At 47.5% G+C, this 20,345-nt stretch overlaps 1 protein-coding gene across 1 annotated transcript in view; it reads left to right on the top strand.

Moving 5' to 3' along the window:
- The first annotated feature begins 1,158 nt into the window (after window positions 1-1,158).
- The window catches only part of HGF (hepatocyte growth factor), a 187,275-nt gene continuing 168,088 nt past the window's right edge, over window positions 1,159-20,345 (top strand). The window contains exon 1 of the mRNA XM_060246022.1: window positions 1,159-1,627. Coding sequence (XP_060102005.1) covers window positions 1,159-1,627 — 469 coding nt within the window. The remainder of the gene's footprint in view (window positions 1,628-20,345) is intronic.

Below are 20,345 nucleotides of genomic sequence, written 5' to 3' on the forward strand. Positions count from 1 at the left end.
AAATAAATAAATAATTCCCATATTTGTTTGTTAACTCTTGTGTTTGCATGCTAAATTTATGCAATTCAGAGATCTTTCTCACATCCAGTCTCAGCTGTAATCAGCTATAATCACCCAGTATTTTATGCATCTTGACTTTTCTGACAACCACCTAATCCCTGTAAGTAAGGGTTCAGGAAACTGTTTTCAATATATCTGACGAAGTGTGCTAGCACAGGATAGCTTACACCCAGAATAAAACTTATTAAGTCTTAAAGGTGTTACTGGACTCAAACTTTGTTCAACTAGTTAATGATTGGAGAAGAAATCGGGGGAAAGAATAACACTGTATTGCTATGTTGCATACATATTGCTGTAGTATTTGGGGGTTCTTTTGGCAGATAGATATTTTGTGTCTTCTTCAAGCCTGTGATTGTTTACATTCATTTAAGTGAATGAACCAAACCTTTTGAAATTTAATGGCCCCAGCAAGCCTATTTTTCCCCCCAAAATGACTACACTCTTAAAGACTTGGTCAAGTAGGTGTTCACACAAGGACAATTGTTCACCACCTAGGCATAGGGTTGCCAATCCCCAGTGGAGAGCAGGGGATCCCCCAGTTTGGAGGCCCTCCCCCTGTTTCAGGGCCATCATAAAACAGCAGGGGGAAGGGAAACATCTGTTGTAAGTGAATGTCCAGGGAAACTTATAAAATGTTCCCCTAAAGCTTTTCTGTATTGCCTTTTACTGTCAAATTTGTGACCATTAGTTTATCCTATGCACATGATTTCAAAAACAAGACACAGCAAGGGACCTCTGAATTACCACTACCACTACCACTACCACTACCACTGAATTACCAGTGGCCAACTCCTACCTTTTCCTGGATTTGGCCTGGTCCATGGACATTGTTGGGGGAGGGGTGCTCCCTATATTCTCCATAGGTAGTGATAATGCAGGCCCCTCCCTGTGATGTCACTGGCTCCTCCCTATGATGTTACTGGATCAATCTCTCCGAAAATGAAAACTGAAAAGTCTAGGCCTTTGGGTGAGCCCTTCCCCCTGACAAGGAGCGTGCTTCCCGGGGCAAAGAGGCCAAGGGCCCATGTCCCTCCTGCGACAAGGTCCAGGAGCACCGTATGTGCGTGCGCTTCTCTCCCTGAGGCGCTTGTTTTCTACATGCAAGGGACGTTGCTCGGGAAGACTAGTCCAAAAGACCCCCACCCCAGCCTAAAGCGGCTGCACCTTATTGCCTTGCTGCTGCTGCTGCTGCAGGCTCTTCGGACGCGCCAGGCCAAGCGCTGCCGGGATGTCTGCGGCGGTCCCTGCGCCCTCCGCCTCGCCTCGCCTCTCCTCGCTGGGTTGGCTCAGGCGACAGGCGGGGAGGAGGCAGCGCCGGGGGCGGCGAGGTTGTTGAAGCGCTTTCTTGCCGTCAGGGGGAGTCGGGAGGGACCCGCGCTTGCCAGCGGCTCACTCCAGCAGCCCGGCTCGGCGCACTCCGCGGCAGCTCGGCTCCCTCGCTTGACCGCTGGGCATCCCCTCCCGGGCCAGGCTTGCAGAAGTGGCCCGAAGTCCGCCGCCATGCGGAGCGGCGCGCTCTTGCCCCTGGGGCTCCTCCTGCAAGCCCTCCTGGCCGCCCCTTCGGCAGGTGAGTGGCGCGGGACTTTGTGGAAGACCCCCGGGCTCCCGGAGGCGGGAGGGGGGGCCGGCGGCCAAACCGTCGAGGGGACTTCGCGAGCCTCCTCCGCAGGCACGCTGCAAACTCCCTTGGCAGGCTGCCGCTGAATCGCGAAGCTGGCAAGGTGCTCGGGGCAACTGCAGGCAGATTCAGGCGTCCAGCCTCAGATCCTTGGGGCAGGAAAGGGAAGGGAAGCGCCTTATTCCTCTGCGGGGAGGCAAGCTGAGGGCACGGCAGAGTGCATTTGACCTCGCTGAACTGTTTCTAGGTCCCCTTGAGGGCTTTAAAAGGCTTCTCCGCGCTTGTGCTTGCGGCTTCGATTGTATTGGGTTGCTTGTGTCAATCGAACTTGCATTGTTCAGACATCTTGCGAAGAAGAGGGGAGATTGGAGACCCTCCTCTCTTGGGAGTCGCCTAGAGGGACGAGGTAGATTAGCACTTTGGAAGGGAGGGGCTTCGTTGCTTGTTCCTCGGGGCTGTCCTCGGTGATCAGGGCAAGAGGAAACATCTGTCCTCTCTCGCGTGACAACTTCTGACAGGCTCAACAGTGCGCAGGACACAGCACGGTAGGCACCCATAGGCTCGTGAGACTGAGCCCAAGAGCGGATGCTGGGACGCGAGGCATGCCCTTGCGGGTGCCGATACTGTCCGCTGTCTATTTCTGGAACCAGTTAATTAACGTTCCATCTCTGAACCAGTCACATTCTGGGGGCTGCAGCAAGCAGGAAGAACAGAAAATAAGCAATCAACAATTGGAAAATGCTGAGCTGATGTTTTATTTTCGGAGGTTCTTCATGGAAATGTGTGGGGGTGGGGAGGATTCTGCAAGCAGTCTTTGTTTTTGTTCTTTCTTTGGGCAGATGGTCCCCAGAAAGTTTCAGCTTCTTTTTGCTCTACCTCTTCTCTGGAGTTAACGAAAGCCCGCCATTGGTGTATTATAATTTTTGGTCTTAATTGTCAGAGCTGTATGGCAGGATTGACAGATTATACACAAGTCAGTTTATGAGCAGATAGGCCTTTATTTGTTTGTTTATTAAAACATTTACATCCTCTTAGTTCAAGGTAGCTTACAATAATAGTTAAAACATCCCCAGCTTTAAAAACAAGATACAAATACAAAAAGACAAAAGAATGGATTTTGGTTGTAACTACATTTGAGTTGAGGTTGTGATGGAGTTAGTGCTAGCCGCCCCACAAGAGATAATTTCTCTAGCTGTGTAGTTCTGATACAATATAACTTTCCTAAATGTTCTTCCACTAATGACTGTCCAGAGCAGGGCTCCTCGACCAAAAATGGTTTCCACAGGAGGCAGAGCCAAAAGGAAAAGCTGCCTCTTCACACTGCATGGGAAGGAGAATCTGAAAGGGTGACTGGAACCACACACTAAGGAAAGCTCTGCTTTCTTGTAAATAACAAGCCCTGCCTTACAATGCCCCCATCCACTTTCTGAAAAGAAGAAGAAGAAGAAGAAGAAGAATTACAGATTTATACCCCGCCCTTCTCTCTGAATCAGAGACTCAGAGCGGCTTACAATCTCCTTATCTTCTCCCCCCACAACAGACACCCTGTGAGGTGGGTGGGGCTGGAGAGACCTCTCACAGCAGCTGCCCTTTCAGGGACAACCTCTGCCAGAGCTATGGCTGACCCAAGGCCATGCTAGCAGGTGCAAGTGGAGGAGTGGGGAATCAAACCCGGCTCTCCCAGATAAGAGTCCACACACTTAACCACTACACCAAACTGGCTTACACACTTAACCACTACACCAAACTGAAAAGCTTGGGGGGGGGGGGCAAGGGAAGTAATGGTGGGTGCCATGGGAACCATGTTGGGGAATCTTGATCCAGACCAGTTTGAGTTTTTATTAAAATAGTCCTCTGAGGACAGTGATTAGGAAGCTGGGTTCAGGTAGCCACTCAAGGTTGACTTGGCCTTCCATCCTTCCGAGGTTGAGGTTGGTAAAATGAGTACCCAGCTTGCTAGGGGGAAAGTGTAGATGACTGGGGAAGGCAATGGCAAGCCACTCCCATAAAAAGTCTGCCATGAAAACATTGTGATGTGACCCCAGAATCAGAAATGACTGGGGCTTGCACAAGGGACTACCTTTACCTTTTTGAGGACAGTGATATTGTTTGATTCTCAGCATTCTTCTTTCCTTGTCTATTTCTATTCTTGTACACAAGGCTAATATTTGATCCATCTAGTGATTACCCCAGCTAAGAAAGGTAATGTCTCTCCCCACCTCATGCTGTCCCCAGACAACTCAGATTTGCTTTAAGTCAAACATGTTCAGGGGGTAGATCTTTCAAACTGCAAAATAAATAAGAATAATACTAGGCATTATTTAAAATATATATTGATGTGTAGTGTTCCCTCTGAGTTAGCATGAGCTAGCTCACCATTTTTTAGCCTCTGGCTCACACATTTTTGTCTCCGCTCAGGAAAAATGGCCCTACAGCAAACCAAATTTTGCAGTAGCTCACAACTTTAATGCCTGCGGCTCGCAAAGTAGAATTTTTGCTCACAAGACTCCACAGCTTAGAGGGAGTATTGTTGATGTGATTTTTGATCTTAATTGTCAGGTGTTGCTTAAACGTTTTCGTGACCATTCAAAGAGACATTGGTAACATTCGTTCTTAAATGTACCAAGGGAAACTACTCTAGGCGATTACAGTAATAGATCTAGACATGAATGGATCTCCTTACATAATGCGGTCATTATTCTGCTTGTGAATGGTTCCCCCCCCCCCAATCAATTCACAGCCAACTTATGGTGGCCTCTTAAGATTTTCAAGGCAAGAGACATTCACAGGTGGTTTGCCATTGCCTGACCCTAGACTTCCTTGATGGTCTCCCATGCAAATATCAACCAGGGCTCACCCTGCTTAGTTGCTGAGATCTGAGGAAATCTGGCTAGCCTAGGTTATTCAGGTCTATGTTTACTAGTATCTAACCCGCCCAGTTTTAATTCAGACAACAATTGCCCAGTAAGATTCTTGGTCCCCTTACTTGCTACTCGTATCTTCAACATTCCCAGTGAAGAACAGCAATAATTAACTAGATGTTTTGTGGCAGTCCTTTGGGTTTTTTATAGCCTGATGAGTTGGTAGTACTCAAGAGGGGAGTAAAAATGTTTCTGTTTTAAAAGGATTTTTTTTTCTCTGGGTTGGAGGGATGGCACTTGCTGTGTATTGTTACATTACCCCATAGAGGGTTTTTAAAATAGGTTTAACTATTATTAATTTTTATTGTACAATGTCGTGATCATTTTTTTAGCTGGAAAAGTGGACAAGAAAGTGGCCTAAATAAGGACATAAAAGTAGAATTGTAGCAATAATGGCAGGGCCAGACCAAGGGCTTTTTGGTGCTCCAGGAGACTGTGGCTTTGCCCCACCCACCTTCAACAGAGAGAAGAATTAGAAATTTAGAATAAACATTTTACTTGGCATTGAAATGAATGACATAAAAATAAAATGAATGACATAAAAATTTAGAATAAACATTTACTTGGCATTGAAATGAATTACATAAAAATAAAAGTATGCATTTTATTGATTTTTAAAAATCTTTTCGTTAATTCTAGCTATTTTAAAGTTGGAACCGTTTTTGCACTAGACCCACTTTATGTAAATATGTTAAATGTTGCTTTGTGAACTTTGTGCAAATTGGGTAATAAGTTGAAACAAGTTTTGAGGCTGTTTTGTGCGCCATTGAAATGGTGACCTGTCTGACAAGTCACTCTTGCAGAATGACACAAAATGGTATGTCATCCTAGAACTGTTCATTGGGCTTTGGTCATAAATTTCAGCTGGATGAAGAGTTCTGAAGAATTTCAAAGCTTGCATGCTATTCTGTGTCATTTTAGTTGGTACAACTAGAAGGTATTACATAGATTTTATTTCTGTCTTTGGATATTAACTGTGTGTTGTCAAGTCACAACCAATTCATGGCCATGTGACCTCAAGACCTTGGGGTTTTCAAAACAAGAGAGGAACAGAGGGGGTTTCCCATTGCCTTCCTCTTCATTGTAACCTCCATCTTCTTTGGTGGTCACCCATCTAAGTACTAATCAGGGCCCACCCTGCTTAAGCTTCCAAACTGACATGATCAGGCTAATGAGGGCTATTTGGCATGCTTTGGATATTACTCTTTAGAAAATTGTCCTTGCAGCTGTTCAGAAGTAATACTGAAATACATTTTCAGTGCCTTTGATACAGTTTTTCCATTTTCAGAAGTGCCATATGCCTTATATTTTGCTTGCCCTCAGCAGAAAGTGAACTGGCTGCAGAAAGTTAAAAATGGAAAGCTATCAGGAAAACCAACAAATAGAAATATGTACATGGAACATTTAAACAGTGGACTTTAAATCAATATATCTAATTTTCAACATGGCCAGATCTGTGGATACTTAAATTTAGAGACTGGAGCCATGAACAGGAAAGATCAATCTTTCTACAAACCTGAAACGGCGCCAGGTTTGTAGAACAATGTGAAATTAAAATTCCAAAAAACCAAAACCATTGGGGGATTACCCCTCCCCCAAGTAATAGAAGCAGCACATGTAGTTTTAAGAAACAAATGCCTTCAGTAGCCATTGCTAGGCAGTCACACAGTATTGATAGTCTTCAAGCCTTGGTTTCTGTCAGTAAAAGGCAGGGGGCAGAACCCTTTCCAGGGTTGTTTTGGCCTTTGAGGGAGCTCATCAGGACTAGGCACAGCAGCAACTACAGCCACTTACATGTATTCAACCGCAGCCACCATACAAAGCCAGTGTGGTATAGTAGTTAGTTTCAGATTAGGTTTTAGCAGATCCAAGTTAAAATCTCCATTCCATTGCAGAAGTTCACTGGGTGGACTTGGGCCAGTCACACATTCCCAGCCTACTGTACTTCACATGGTAGTTGTTAGGATAAACAGAGGAGAGGAGAACGATAGAAGCTGCTTTGGGTCACCATTGTGGAGAAAGGATTCACTTGGGCCTCGTGTTGCTAGGTCCGCTAGTTGCTCTGGTAGTGGTGGGATTTGGGGAGGGGGTGTTCTGAGAGTGGGCAGAGACATCACATAGAGCACTGATGTCCCCTAGAAGTGATGTAATCATGTTGACAACACTAGGGCAACAGTAAATTCGTCCTCAAACCATCAAGTTTTGCCCAAAAACCAGAACAATCCCACTTGACATCCCCGATGTGATGACACCACTTCCAGGTGATGTCATCACATTGACATCACATGAAGACATTCCTGTTTAGGGGTGTGGCTTTCTTTGCTAGCCAGCTGGTCCATAGCAGTGAGAAGCCCCCAAAACTGGGGGATCCCCCACTTAGACCTGGGGAATGGCAACCCTACTTGGGCCAGGCCTGACAGCAACTACTGGGGAACCTGATATCATGCAACTTGCATGACACCACCCAAACTGGCTGCTTGCTACTGTTCATCAGAAACTACCTCATGCAAGTAGTATGATGTAGGGGTCAGAACTTCAAACTAGGATCTGGAACTTACCCATTCTCAGCATAACCTACCTTCAGGGCCATCCCTGCCTCTAGGCAAACTAGGTGACTGCCTAGGGTGTTGGTCTTCTAGGGTTGCCAAATTGGGCACCCCTCAATGACTTTTCAGTTTTTTTTCTTACAATTAATCTGTTTTTGAAAATTGGTTATCGGTGGTGGGGGGGGAGCACCAGAAGTTAGCCTTGCTTATGGTGCCAGATATTCTACAATTGGTCAGAAGTCCCTGCCTACCCTACAGAGCTGTTGTGAGACTAAAATGCAGGGAAAGAGAATGATGTAAGCTACTTTTGGTCCTATTGGGACCCGAACTATGAACTAAATAAATAATATAGCTGAATATGGAGGGCAGATAAAAGGTAGATTGGTTGGTTGGTGAAAGGAAAGAAAAAAGCAGGGAAAAATAGAGATTTTTTTTTGAAAAGGAACTCCTTTGCACATTAGGCCATACACCCGTGATGTAGCCAATCCTCCAAGAGCTTACAGTAGGCCCTGTAAACTACATCAGGGGTGTGTGGCCTAATATGTAAAGGAGTTCCTGCTATAAAAAAAGCCCTGGATATGGGGGTAACCCAGGAGAAGGGGAAAAGGAAACAGAGTACGGAAGGTGGATACAAGAGGAAGTGAGGTGCCTCTCTCAAGTCCTTGTGTCTTCTCTACTGCACAGCTAGGCCTGGTCTGGCGAGCTAGTCCTGCCAACTGGGTCCTAGTTTTTCAGGGTAGAAACTGCCAACCTGGAAAAGAGGGAAAGCTGAAGACAGAGGTAGGTAAAGATAGGTTGACTAAGGGGAGTGTAAGGATAGAAGGAAGCAGGAAAAGGGGAGAGCCTATGGAGGCTATCAGGGGAGGAAAACAGGAAATAATAGAGGAGGGGGAAATGAGATGCCCTGTGCAGATCATTGCAGATTACCTACTTATATAAATTAAATTTCCCATCAATTTTACAGCAAGATGTCTGAGGAAAGGCTAGCAAACCAATGGCCTTGTGCAAAATTTCATCGAGTATGAATATCCTTTTGAATTGTCAAGGTTTTTTTCCACTTTGCCAGTCATTTACATGAAATACTGCTTTAGAACTATGTAACTGGTCAGAAGTTTCCTGTTTCTGACCCTTATAACATCTTCCTACTCTACTTTAGGGATGCTAGCTCTGGGTTGGGAAATTCCTGAAGATTTCAGGGGTGGAGCCTGGGGAGAGCAGGGTTTGGGGATGAGAGGGAGCTCAACAGGGTAGAATGTCCTGTAGTCCACACTCCCAAGTGGCCATTTTTTTTCAGGGGAAATGATCTTTGTGGTCTGTAGATCAGTTGTAATTCCCAGAAATCTCCAGGCCCCACCTGGAGGTGTAGTCAGGATTTTTTAGGTCAGGGGGCTTTTAAAAAATGGGGGGGCACTTGAACTTTTAAAAAGCCCCCCCCCCCCGACCTAAAAAATCCTGGCCACATCACTGAGAGGTAGCTTCCCCGAGCCAGGTCTTCCTGCTTCCACAGATGACTTTGAAGACACATCACCTCTCACTCTCCCACCCTAGTACGGGAGAAAGAGATGGGGCCAGCAGGCTGGGTCTTCCTGGTTTTGCAGACAGCTGGCTGTGAGAAGCATAAAGACCCACCACCTTTCAGTCTCCTCTTCTGCTTGTCCGAACAGGAGGGGAGAGAGAGGTGGGACTGGCAAGCTGAGTCTTCCTGCTTTTGCAGCCAGCCAGCTGTGAGAAGTATGAAGACCTGCTATCCCTTGCTCTCCTGTTCTGCTTGGATGAGCAAGAAGGGAGAGAGAGGTGGGCTGGCAGGCCGGGTCTTCTCTTCCTGCTTTGCAACCAGCCAGCTGTGAGAAGTGCAAAGACCAGCTGCTTTTCACTCTTCCCATCCTGCTTCTCTGGGTCAGGGGCCCTGAGTTGGAGGGCTGTAAGAAAGCCAGGGTCAGTGGGCTAAGGGGACCACTTTGAATCCTATCGCACCTTTACCTAGTACTTCAGGAGAACCAAAATTAACCTTGTCATAAATAAATGATGGCACTGGTAGCAATTTTAAGTTAAAAACAAGAATAAGTTTTGTTATATATAGATAGGCTGGGAAGGGAGGAAATAATATCAGAGGCTCGTAATGTTAAAATTGTTGGCAGGTAGAAAATCAAATTAGAACACTTAAGAACACTTTATACTGGCAGGCTGTTACTACATATAAATAAATGAACACTCAGAACATATAGATCTTGTATAAAGATGGTGTTGTCTTTTTAATATACCTCCACAACTAACTCACTCCTTGAGAGAAGACTGACTGTGTAAGAACTTCCCACCACAGACCTTTTCCCCTAGCAGACTAGGTATCCTCTTGTCTGAAGAGCTATACCCTGGACTCTAACACCCTCGAGGGCTCTTCCCACTGACACCTTATACATTTGTGCCAAGTCCCCTTCCACAGTTAGGATCTCTATCAGACTTATGGAATATCACACAGACTCAAGAACCCTCTCACAGTGTGTGTGGTTGTGATCTTTTTTATAACCAGGAGTCTGCAAACAGTTTTGCACTAGACCTTTAATCCTAGTTTAGCCCTGTCCCCAAACTGACATTCTACACAAGAACAATAGAATTAGAGGAACCAACTCTGTGACTCTATTATTTTAGTGTAGAGTGTAAGCTTGAGGACAGGGCTAAACCAGAATTAAAGGTCTAGTGCAAATTGGTTGCAGACTCTGCCTTTTGACTCTGATAGTACTCAGCAAAGTCTTTAACCTCACTCTGCCTTGTGACACTCTGTGCCACAGCTCTGAGAATCTTCTCAGAAAGAACCACTGTTAACCCCTTCTCACACAAACAGAAACTCTCATACAGGCAAGAGCTTTAATCCAACAACCAGCTCTGTCTCAGACTGCTCAGTCTGCAGTCTCACTCAGTCTTCTCAGTCTGATCTTCACTGGAATTAAACTGAAACTCAACAGAGGAGATTTTTCTCTCCCTGCCTCCTTTAACTTGTTACATTGGTTATCATGGAGGTGGTTAGCCAATCACAATGAGTGTCTCAACTGTCACTCACACAGACTGTTTTCCAGTCCATTACAGGGCCTTGATAAGAAGTTGGGGACAGGGCCCCCAGAGGCCCCCCCCGGTACTGCAGTCCTGAATATAAAATAATAAAACCAATTAAAACATCAACTTGACAAGCCAATCTTATTTATTCTCTCAGCTGTAGAGAATCATTTGATGGTCTGCTGACAGCCAGTTTGAAGGCTGTATTAGTTCTGACTAATGGAATCCATGTAGCATACATTGTCAGTAGCTGCTTGTTTTGATGGTTCCCTCCCATTGTTCTGATTTAACTCACTAATAAGCAAACATACGGGGCCCTGGGGATAATCAATAACAAGATAAGGAAACCCCCAGTAAATAAAACATTAAAGTTTTCACAGATTCTTCATCATGTAATAGTAAGTAGTCCAATATCAAACAGACACCTCACATACAATATCAAAATACACAGTAAGCAATGAAATCATTCAATAGTACAAGTAGAAATTACATACAACAAGGTTCATACTAAGCATACTCTCAAATCCATACTTCCATGAGTCAAAACTGCTCTCCAAAATTCTGTAACAAATTCTCCAGGTAGCTACTGTCAAGCATTGTATATTCATCTTCTGTTATACTATTTAGACTATAGAATTGTTACTAACCCTGAATTAAGCTGAGGCACATCAAAGTAGCAACCCCCACCTTTCTTCTTTCGCTTTCACTAAAAAATGCAGGAATGTCCTCTTTGAAGATAAGACCTCCTGGGACTTGTTCTCAGGCTCAGCCAGGCCTGAACCCAGGATGTGCTAGTCGCAATATAGATAAGGAGCCCAGCGTGTGAATTTCACACGTGAATGTAGAATTGTTTATCGAACCCTTGATGTGCCATCTTAAAGCCTGTATTCTACTGTTACAAAGTATCAGTTCCAATTTCTTCCCAGCTTGGATGAGCCACATGGATTATCAATAAACCAAACTTTGTTTCAATATTCAAGGACTGGTTATTTTGAAATCTCATGCTTGACAGCCACACAGAAATGTCTCTGGTAGTGCTACTCATGGAGATAAAAATGTCCATTCAGCTGACTGGTAATCGATACAAAAGGTCTGGTTTTGGAATCTTGATCCACAGCTGAGCTTCTCACATGGAACAATATCCTCTTAAAGCAGGGGTGTCAAACTCATTTGTTTTGAGGGCCGGATCTGACATAAATGAGACCTTGTCAGGCCGTGCCGTGCGTGTACCTGTTTAAGATTAGGTAGCAGAGATATAAACTTTATAAAGGACACAGACAAACACAATTAAAGATTTTTTTTAACTTAAAATACAACATGCTTAAAAAAATAGCACTCATTGGTCTTAAAGGTGTTTTCTTTGTCACTCTGTCAAGCATGCAGTTTTCAATGACGAGTCAAGTAGATACAAAACTACGTTTATTGATAGACTGATATGTTCTCAATACAGGTTCTTAAGAGTAATGCCAAAAATACACTGCTACATTACTTTTAAGCTATACTTCAAAGGATTCCCAAGGGTGGGGGCAAGCGGGGTGCTCTAGCACATAAACTATCATAAATGTCTATATTCTCACAATGTTATCAGTATCTCATCCTTGCTTTCCCCAGATGTTTCACACTCCCAAGGAGGAATGTATGGGAAGGTGCCGATTGCTTCTTCTCAAGTCAGTTTCGTTTATCTCTAGTCTACTTTCACAAGCAATAAAGCGAGAGGGGGGAAGGGGAAGAATAACAGAGCTAACATACCTTGGTCCCCCTGATCTTTCACAGACCAGCTTTATGGGGGACCCTAAAACAATTAATTACCAGTGGAATTCTACCATGCTTGACATACTCTCCCATGGGATAGGGAACTGGGCAAAACAAGCTCTGGCTCTTTCCTTCCTTCCCCAGGGGGCCAGGAGGGGGAGGAGGCACAGCCAATAGAAGGAAGAGAGGCTTAACTCAGTAGCTCTGCTGTGCAATTGAGCGAGCCTGGTAAAGCAAGCTATCCTCCCCCCCTTCCTCCCCAAGGGAGGAGCCTTGGCCAATGGAGAAAGCAGAGTCTTTGCTCTGTAGCTCCTGTGCAATTGAGCAAGCCTTGTAAAGCAAACTGTGATGCAGAGGGAAGCAAGAGCGAGGGAGAAAGAAGCAGATGACAGCCAGTTGCTTGGGGGCCTGATAGGGCCTGATTCGGCCCCCAGCCAACATGTTTGACATCCCTGTCTTAAAGTATCAGTTTAAACATAGAGGAGGAAAAAAAAGTGGAGCGCCCAAGCCTCTAATTATTTTCCAATGACCATCTTATGTCTTTCTCAGTATCACTTGGATGTGTATTGAAGTTGCATGCATTCTTGCTATGCCCTATGTAAATTTTTGAAAGCTGGAGAAAGCAAAAGTGAAAAAAAGGATTAAAAGTACTGGCTCATTGCTGCGGTTGAGCTACTGAGTGATGCGGCCAAGCTGTGATAAGAATGTGGAGTACTGTATGATTGGAATTTCATATTAGAGTATTTTGGAACTGAGGAGATTGTCAGAACTTGTAACTACTGCTGAGGCTTAACTGTAATGTAACCAGTACCTGCTTTGTACTTTCAGTATTGCTCATGCTCAGATTGTAACTGAACCAAACTGACTCCATGTTGTAACCTCTTAACAACCCTGAATGCCTTTGTAGTAATTAACCTTGCCCTACTGGTATCCAAAATATTTGGGGCTGTAGACTGAATTATGGTGTGTCTCTGCACATTCTCACACTGGTGCCCTTTGAAGCCAAACCGTGTGGCCTTCAGAACAAGGAGGCAACCTCCTTACTGATAGTGGATGGTGGGAAGACAGATGTGCTTGCTCTGGTGTGAATTGTGGCTTTGTGGGGTGTTTTCTTTAGTGTATAAAACTGTACCAGTGCTGGCCCTCGCCATCACTGTTATCTCGTCTCTTCCAGTACTTAGTTCTCTCTAATAAAATCCTAGCTTTGAAATCAAGTATGGGATCCGTTTGAAGTTCTTAAGTTCTGACATTATAACAGTGATCCCATTGTTTCGTGGCTTATCTGAACTGGAAACCTGGTCCGATGGCGGCAAAAGTTCCAGACAGCGGAGAGCCCACCACCCCTACAGACGATCCGCCGCTCGACCCGAAGGTGACGGGGGTCCGGCGAAAAATTAAGGTCCCGGCACCTTTCTCGGTCGACGCGTTCCCTGCCCCACGACCCTGGAGCCCGCGGAAGTCCACGGCCGCGATCGACGCCGCGGAGCAGCGCTACCGGAGCATGTTGGGCGAAGGAGGAACCGGAGACGACGACGAGGACCTGGGAGAAGGTCCCGGGGTGCGAGGTGGGGACGACCCGATCCGAACCCTCCGCAACGACTTATTCGACTGGGTGCGGGAAATTCACGACGACGTGCACAGGTCCCGCGTATCGATGGCGGAGGACATGCAGCAGAACCTGGGCGCGATCTACGACCAGCTCCGCACCCTGCAAACGGCGGTCCTGGGGGTCCCGCCGTTGGGAGGAGGGTTGCCGCTGGGGCTACCGCCCGCGGCTCCGCCGGCCCCGCCAGCCCCAGCACCACCGGTGGTACCCGCCCCGGCTCCGCCGGCCCCGCCACCGCCCGCACCGCCTGCCCCGGCGCCACCGGCACCACCCGTCCCGGTGCAACCGGCGCCACCCGCCCCGGCGCTGCCTGCCCTGCCAGGCCCGGTGCCGCCGCCGGCAGTACCCCAAGCCCCGCTTCCAGCGGGACCCCCGGCGGTCCTTGGCCCTGCGGCTCCTGGTGGGGGCGACGGCAGGGGCAGAGAGTTGAAGATTACATTCGACGGGAATCCAGAGGACGTGGAGTATTTCACGATACAATGCGACATGTTCTTCACCCATTGGGGTGCCGACTACCCGACGGAGGCCAGCCGAGTAAACCACATTTCGTCCCGCCTGAGGGGCCCGGCCCGCAAATGGTACGTGGGGCTCTACACGGGAAGGAAGCCCGAGCTGGCAACAGTCGCGGGTTTCCTGCACGCGATGCTCCGCCAGTACGGCGACCCCCTTCGAGAGGAGAAAGCCATCGCTGCCCTCCAGCGCATCGAGCAAGGCAACCGCACTACTCGCGAGTATGCTACTGAGTTCCTGGGGTATTGTGCAGCGGCCCGAGGGTGGAACGAAGTCATGAAGTACACCGCGTTCCGCAACGGGTTGAACCCGAACATCCTCGACCGCTGCTACAGCCAAGGGCGACCCGACACCCTGGTCGGATGGATCCAACTGGCCGGAGAGGTGGAAACCAACCTCCAACATGTGGGGATGCGTCGGCAGCAGTTGGGGAAGAAGGGAGCCAAACACACTCCGACTAAAGCGGAAGGAAGGAAGACCCCGGCGACCTCAACCCCCGCCGCCGCGCGCAGGTGCTTTAGATGTGGAGACCCGGATCACCTCGCCGCCAACTGCCCCGTTAAAGCAGGAGCAACACCACCCTCGGCGAAACCTGCCGCCTCGGGGCCGAAGAAGAAAAAGAGTAGCCGCTCGAAGGAGCCCAGTCGGGGCTCCGTCGCCACTTCCCTGGCGACTGACGAGGATTTTACCACCGACCTGACGGCCGTGGAGGAATCAACCGAGGAGTCGGACGAGACCGAGTCGGCGGGAAACGACAGCGACCTGCTTTAATGGGTGCCGCAAAGCAGGTCCAACAACAGCCGGCACTCCTCACGGTGAGAGCCACTGGGGGTTTATTGTTTATGGCAGTCACCCTCCTTAATCCAAACTTAAAGCGGTTCATGCACGCCCGAGCGTTAATCGACTCAGGGTGTAACAGAGACCTAATTACCCCCCGCTTAGTAGAGGCACTGGGACTAGCCACCTCGCCTCTACCGCAGCCGATGCAATTTCAACAGATGGACGGGGGACCCATGAGAGGGGAACCATGTACTCTTGAGACCCAAGCGGTCCCGGTAGGAACCGAAGAGCACTGGGGAATTGAAACTTTCGTAATCGCCCCCTCCTGCTCTTTCGATGTGGTGGTGGGCTCGGCTTGGCTCGCCCGCCACCAACCCGACATAAGGTGGGCGGAACAGATCGTCCGATTCCCCGATTGGAGGTGCGAACACCACCACTGGCGCCCCGAATGGGGGCCGCACGCTCCCCCCCAAAACGAACGAGCTTGCCTCACACTCGAGGAAGTCGCTTCGATTCCCAAGGAGTATCGGGACTTAAGACTAGCTTTTAGCGAGAAGGAAGCAGATGAGCTACCACCCCATCGCCCCACGGATTGCGCCATTGAATCGATCCCGGGGCAACAGCTTCCCAAGGCGAAACTATACTCCATGGGTTGGGCGGAGAAAGCAGAACTCCGAAAATTTTTGGACAAAAACCTTAAGCGGGGGTTCATACGGCCGGCCACAGCCCCCCACGCCGCCCCCGTCCTCTTCCGAAAGAAGAAGGACGGGTCGCTTAGACTTTGCACAGATTTTCGTGTGATAAACGGGATTTCGATGTCCAACGCCTACCCGATCCCGTTGATAAAAGACTTGTTGAACACTGTAGCGAAAGGAAAGATATTCACCAAACTTGACCTTCGGGACGCGTACTTCCACGTCCGCATCAAGGAGGGGGATGAGTGGAAAACAGCGTTCAACACCCCTCTAGGACAATTCGAGTACCTAGTCATGCCCTTCGGACTACAGGGGGCCCCAGGGGTATTCATGAACTTTATCAATGAAGTGCTACGTGACTTCCTCTTTAAGGGGGTGGTGGTGTACCTTGATGACATCATTATCTATTCGCAAGATCTCAAATCTCATGTTCCGCTAGTCAGAAAAGTGTTGAGCACCCTGTGTAAACACAAACTGTACGCCAAGTTGGCAAAATGTGAATTTCACAAAACTGAGCTTGACTATCTGGGTTTCCGAGTGTCGGGGGAGGGACTGTCAATGGACCCCGCAAAGGTCCAAGCGGTGCTGGATTGGGAACCCCCCAAAACCCGCAAACAGCTCCAAAGTTTTATCGGGTTCGCAAATTTCTACCGCGAGTTCATCAAAGGGTTCGCCACAGTCATGCTTCCCCTAACCGAACTCCTAAAAACCAAGGGCAAAAGTGAAGAGGCGAAAAAGCCAGGCGCACGCTTAACGTGGACGCCAGACTGCCAAAAGGCTTTTACCGAATTAAAGCGCCTCTTCACTTCAGAACCCGTGTTAGCACATCCCGACGAGTTGAAACCCTTCGTGGTTCAATGCGACGCCTCCGACGCCGCAATCGGAGCCATATTGATGCAAAGGGGAGAGAACGGGGTGCTTCGTCCATGTGCCTACATTTCTAGAAAATTTTCTAACGAGCAAAGAAATTGGTCTGTCTGGGATAAGGAAGCGTTTGCAGTCATGTTTGCCCTTAAAACCTGGCGCTCCTGGCTTGAAGGAGCAAGGGTGCCGTTTGAAATATGGACTGATCACAAAAATCTCGAAGCCCTCACCGGGCGCCGCAAAATGACTGCAAAACAAATCCGGTGGGCGGGCTTCTTCGCAAAATTTGACTTTGTGTTGAAACACATTCCAGGCTCAAAAAATTTTTTGGCAGACGCCCTCTCTCGCATGCCCCAGCACGACAGTCTCCGATAGGAAATCGTAGATTCACTCATTCCCCCGTCAGCCATTTCGGGGGGAGTCACCACCCGCTCGGGGAAACAAACCTCCCCTCCAGACGGAGACCTTCTACCCCGGCTCCTTACTGAATCAAACCTGGAAACTGACCGTCCACCCAACCTAACTAAGGGTGAAAACGGTCTCTGGTTGCACAACGACAAAATCTATGTGCCCAGCCCCCTCAGAAAAGAAGTCCTCCAACGCTGCCATTCCAGTCGCCTGGCAGGCCATTTCGGCTATGTCAAAACGCTCAACCTACTCACCCGACAGTTTTGGTGGCCAAAAATCAAAAAAGACGTCTCCGAATTCGTTCTCGCCTGCCCCACTTGCCTCATGGCAAAACGAAGGGGGGGTAAACCCCCCGGCCACCTGGTTCCCCTCCCCACAGCCAACCGGCCCTGGTCAGTAGTCTCAATGGATTTCATTGTTGAGCTTCCTCCCTCCCAGGGAAAAACGGTCATTCTCGTTGTAGTCGACACTTTTTCTAAACAAGCCCACTTCATCCCCTGTAAGCAACTCCCCACAGCAAAAAAGCTCGCTCAGCTCTTTTTCACTCACATTGTACGACTACACTTGTTCCCCGACAAGGTCATTAGTGACCGCGGAACTCAGTTCGTTGCCAACTTCTAGCGGGAGTTCTGCAAACTTGCTGGCATTGAACAGGGTCTCAGCTCCGCCTATCACCCCCAGTCGGACGGACAGACTGAGAGGGTTAATGCCCTTCTGGAACAATATCTCCGATGTTTTATTAATTTCCAACAGTCCAACTGGGTAGACCTCCTCCCCTTCGCTGAATATGGCTATAACAACAGCCTCCACAGCTCTACCAAAACTTCTCCCTTCCAAATCATTAACGGCTACGAGGGCAAGCCATTCCCCACACTCGCCCTCCCCGCCAGCCCGTCCGAGCCCACTTCTTGCCAGCAATGGTGGGAGGGCCTTCGTGAAGGCTGGAAGGGTATTCAGGAAAATCTGGAGGAAGCGAAAAAAGCATACAAAAAGCAGTTCGACAAGAAACATTCCCCCGAGTGGGAATTGAGGGTGGGGGATACGGTCTTCCTATCTACAAAGAACCTCCCCCTCCCACAAACGTGCCGCAAGCTTGCTCTAAAGTTCCTGGGGCCCTTCAAAATCAAAAGGGTCATAAACAAAGTGACCGTAGAACTCGAACTGCCCAAGTCTCTAAGTAAGATCCATCCTGTTTTTCATTGCAGCCTTCTTCGGAAAGACCCTGGTGCTACGTCATTCCATCCCAGGGCCCCGCCGCCCCCTCCGACGACAGTGAGGGGTCAGAGTCACCATGAGGTCCAGGAAATTCTGGATTCCAGAGTAAAGAGGGGCCAGTTGTATTATTTGATCAGATGGAAACACTTCCCTCCGAGCTGTGACGAGTGGGTCAAGTCACAGGATGTATCTGCGCCGCAACTGCTGAAAAAGTTTCACCTACTGTACCCACACAAGCCCAATTTGGTTCCCCGGGGGGGGGGGCGCTTAGGGGGGGCAGTATGTCAGAACTTGTAACTACTGCTGAGGCTTAACTGTAATGTAACCAGTACCTGCTTTGTACTTTCAGTATTGCTCATGCTCAGATTGTAACTGAACCAAACTGACTCCATGTTGTAACCTCTTAACAACCCTGAATGCCTTTGTAGTAATTAACCTTGCCCTACTGGTATCCAAAATATTTGGGGCTGTAGACTGAATTATGGTGTGTCTCTGCACATTCTCACACTGGTGCCCTTTGAAGCCAAACCGTGTGGCCTTCAGAACAAGGAGGCAACCTCCTTACTGATAGTGGATGGTGGGAAGACAGATGTGCTTGCTCTGGTGTGAATTGTGGCTTTGTGGGGTGTTTTCTTTAGTGTATAAAACTGTACCAGTGCTGGCCCTCGCCATCACTGTTATCTCGTCTCTTCCAGTACTTAGTTCTCTCTAATAAAATCCTAGCTTTGAAATCAAGTATGGGATCCGTTTGAAGTTCTTAAGTTCTGACAGAGATTCATATGGGAATGAATGGACTTTCTGGACCTTTGTGCAATGATTTACATTGAATTGTTTTTGATTTTTTTTATGCTAAGGTCCTTTTGTATGAATAGTTCCATATTGCAAGAGTGGTGTTTTTCAGAGTGTATGATTATATTGCGAATTTTTGCAAATCTCTCTTGAAGGTGAGTAATTTGATTGAGGCTGGTAATCACAGAGATCTTTCAGTTTTTCTCCAGGCACTTAGTACCGTGATTCTCTGTTTTGGTTGCTCAACCTCCAGGTGGGGTCTTGAAATTTCCTAGATTTACAAGTGATTTCCAGATGGCAGGGACCTATTCCCCTGGAGAAAATGGCTGCTGGGAGGGGGGGGGGTGAGCTCTGTGACATTATATCCTGCTGATTTTCCTTTCATACCCAAATGCCCACCTTCCCCAGGGCCCATCCCTAAATCCCCAGGTAATTTCCTACCTGGGGTTGGCAAGTCTAGGCAGCTGCCCCAGTAAGCTATTGCCTAAAACTATCTCTGATCATTCTACCACTTGCTTCTCACACTGGGGTCAGCTGAAGGTTTTTTGGGGTCCTCAAAGCACATAGGGCTCATGGATTTCTTTAGTGCTGTCCCTAATCATGGTTCTCCTGCACTCCTCACACACACAACTGTGACTCTACTTTTATCCAACATTTGTGTTGGCCTTGTAACTCTCTTTGCTGGTCTGCCACCCACCCGGTTTATGCTGATTTTGGCATGCTTTACAATTTGTGTACCAGCTGCTTGTGGAGTCTTGGTTTATTGGCTGCTGGTTGTTTCTTACACTTTGGATTACTTTTCTTTGGTTGGTCCATTTACATCTGGACATTAATTATTTGAGTTACTTTGAGCAGGTGGCTGGCAAGGTATCATGGCCATTTTTTAAACAAATAATTTCTCACCCCCACCATGCAGCTGTGCTCCTGGGAGCAAAATAAACTTCCCCACAATCCTTTTTGGTTTATCAGCAGATCTAGAAGAGGACTTGTTGCAAGGTTGCTGGGGCCTCTGGGCTGATCAAATGAACGGCCTTATTTATTTGTTTAAATATTTTTGTCAAATCTTTCCACCCAGCTAAGAACCCCCCAAAGCAGTTAACAATCAGAAACATTAAAACAAGTCATATTATAAAAACCATTAAAAACAAAATAATTAGTTAAACAAAACACATGAAATGAAATGAAATGAAATGAAATGAAATGAAATGAAATGAAATGAAATGAAATACATGCACAATTAAGATGCAAAGGAAGGAGGGTCAGTAAGGGAATACCAGACAGATAAATCTTCACTGCCTGGTGCCCTGTTCAGAAATTACAGTGAACATTAGGATTTCCTGGTCTCCTGGTAGAGTGGGAGACCTCTCATACCCTGCTGCTGTCTCCTGCCATTATTCAGCTGAGTGGCAAGAAGAAATTCCTTGGCAAAATGGGGGAACCAATCAGCACCCCCCACATGATATTATTTCAGACATGAATCAGAAGGTGACACTTTAGCATTTCCTACAGATCCTTGCTAAATCATAGAGTTTT

This window comes from Heteronotia binoei, chromosome 8 (assembly GCF_032191835.1).
Source record: "Heteronotia binoei isolate CCM8104 ecotype False Entrance Well chromosome 8, APGP_CSIRO_Hbin_v1, whole genome shotgun sequence".
Classification (NCBI taxonomy): Eukaryota; Metazoa; Chordata; class Lepidosauria; order Squamata; family Gekkonidae; genus Heteronotia; species Heteronotia binoei.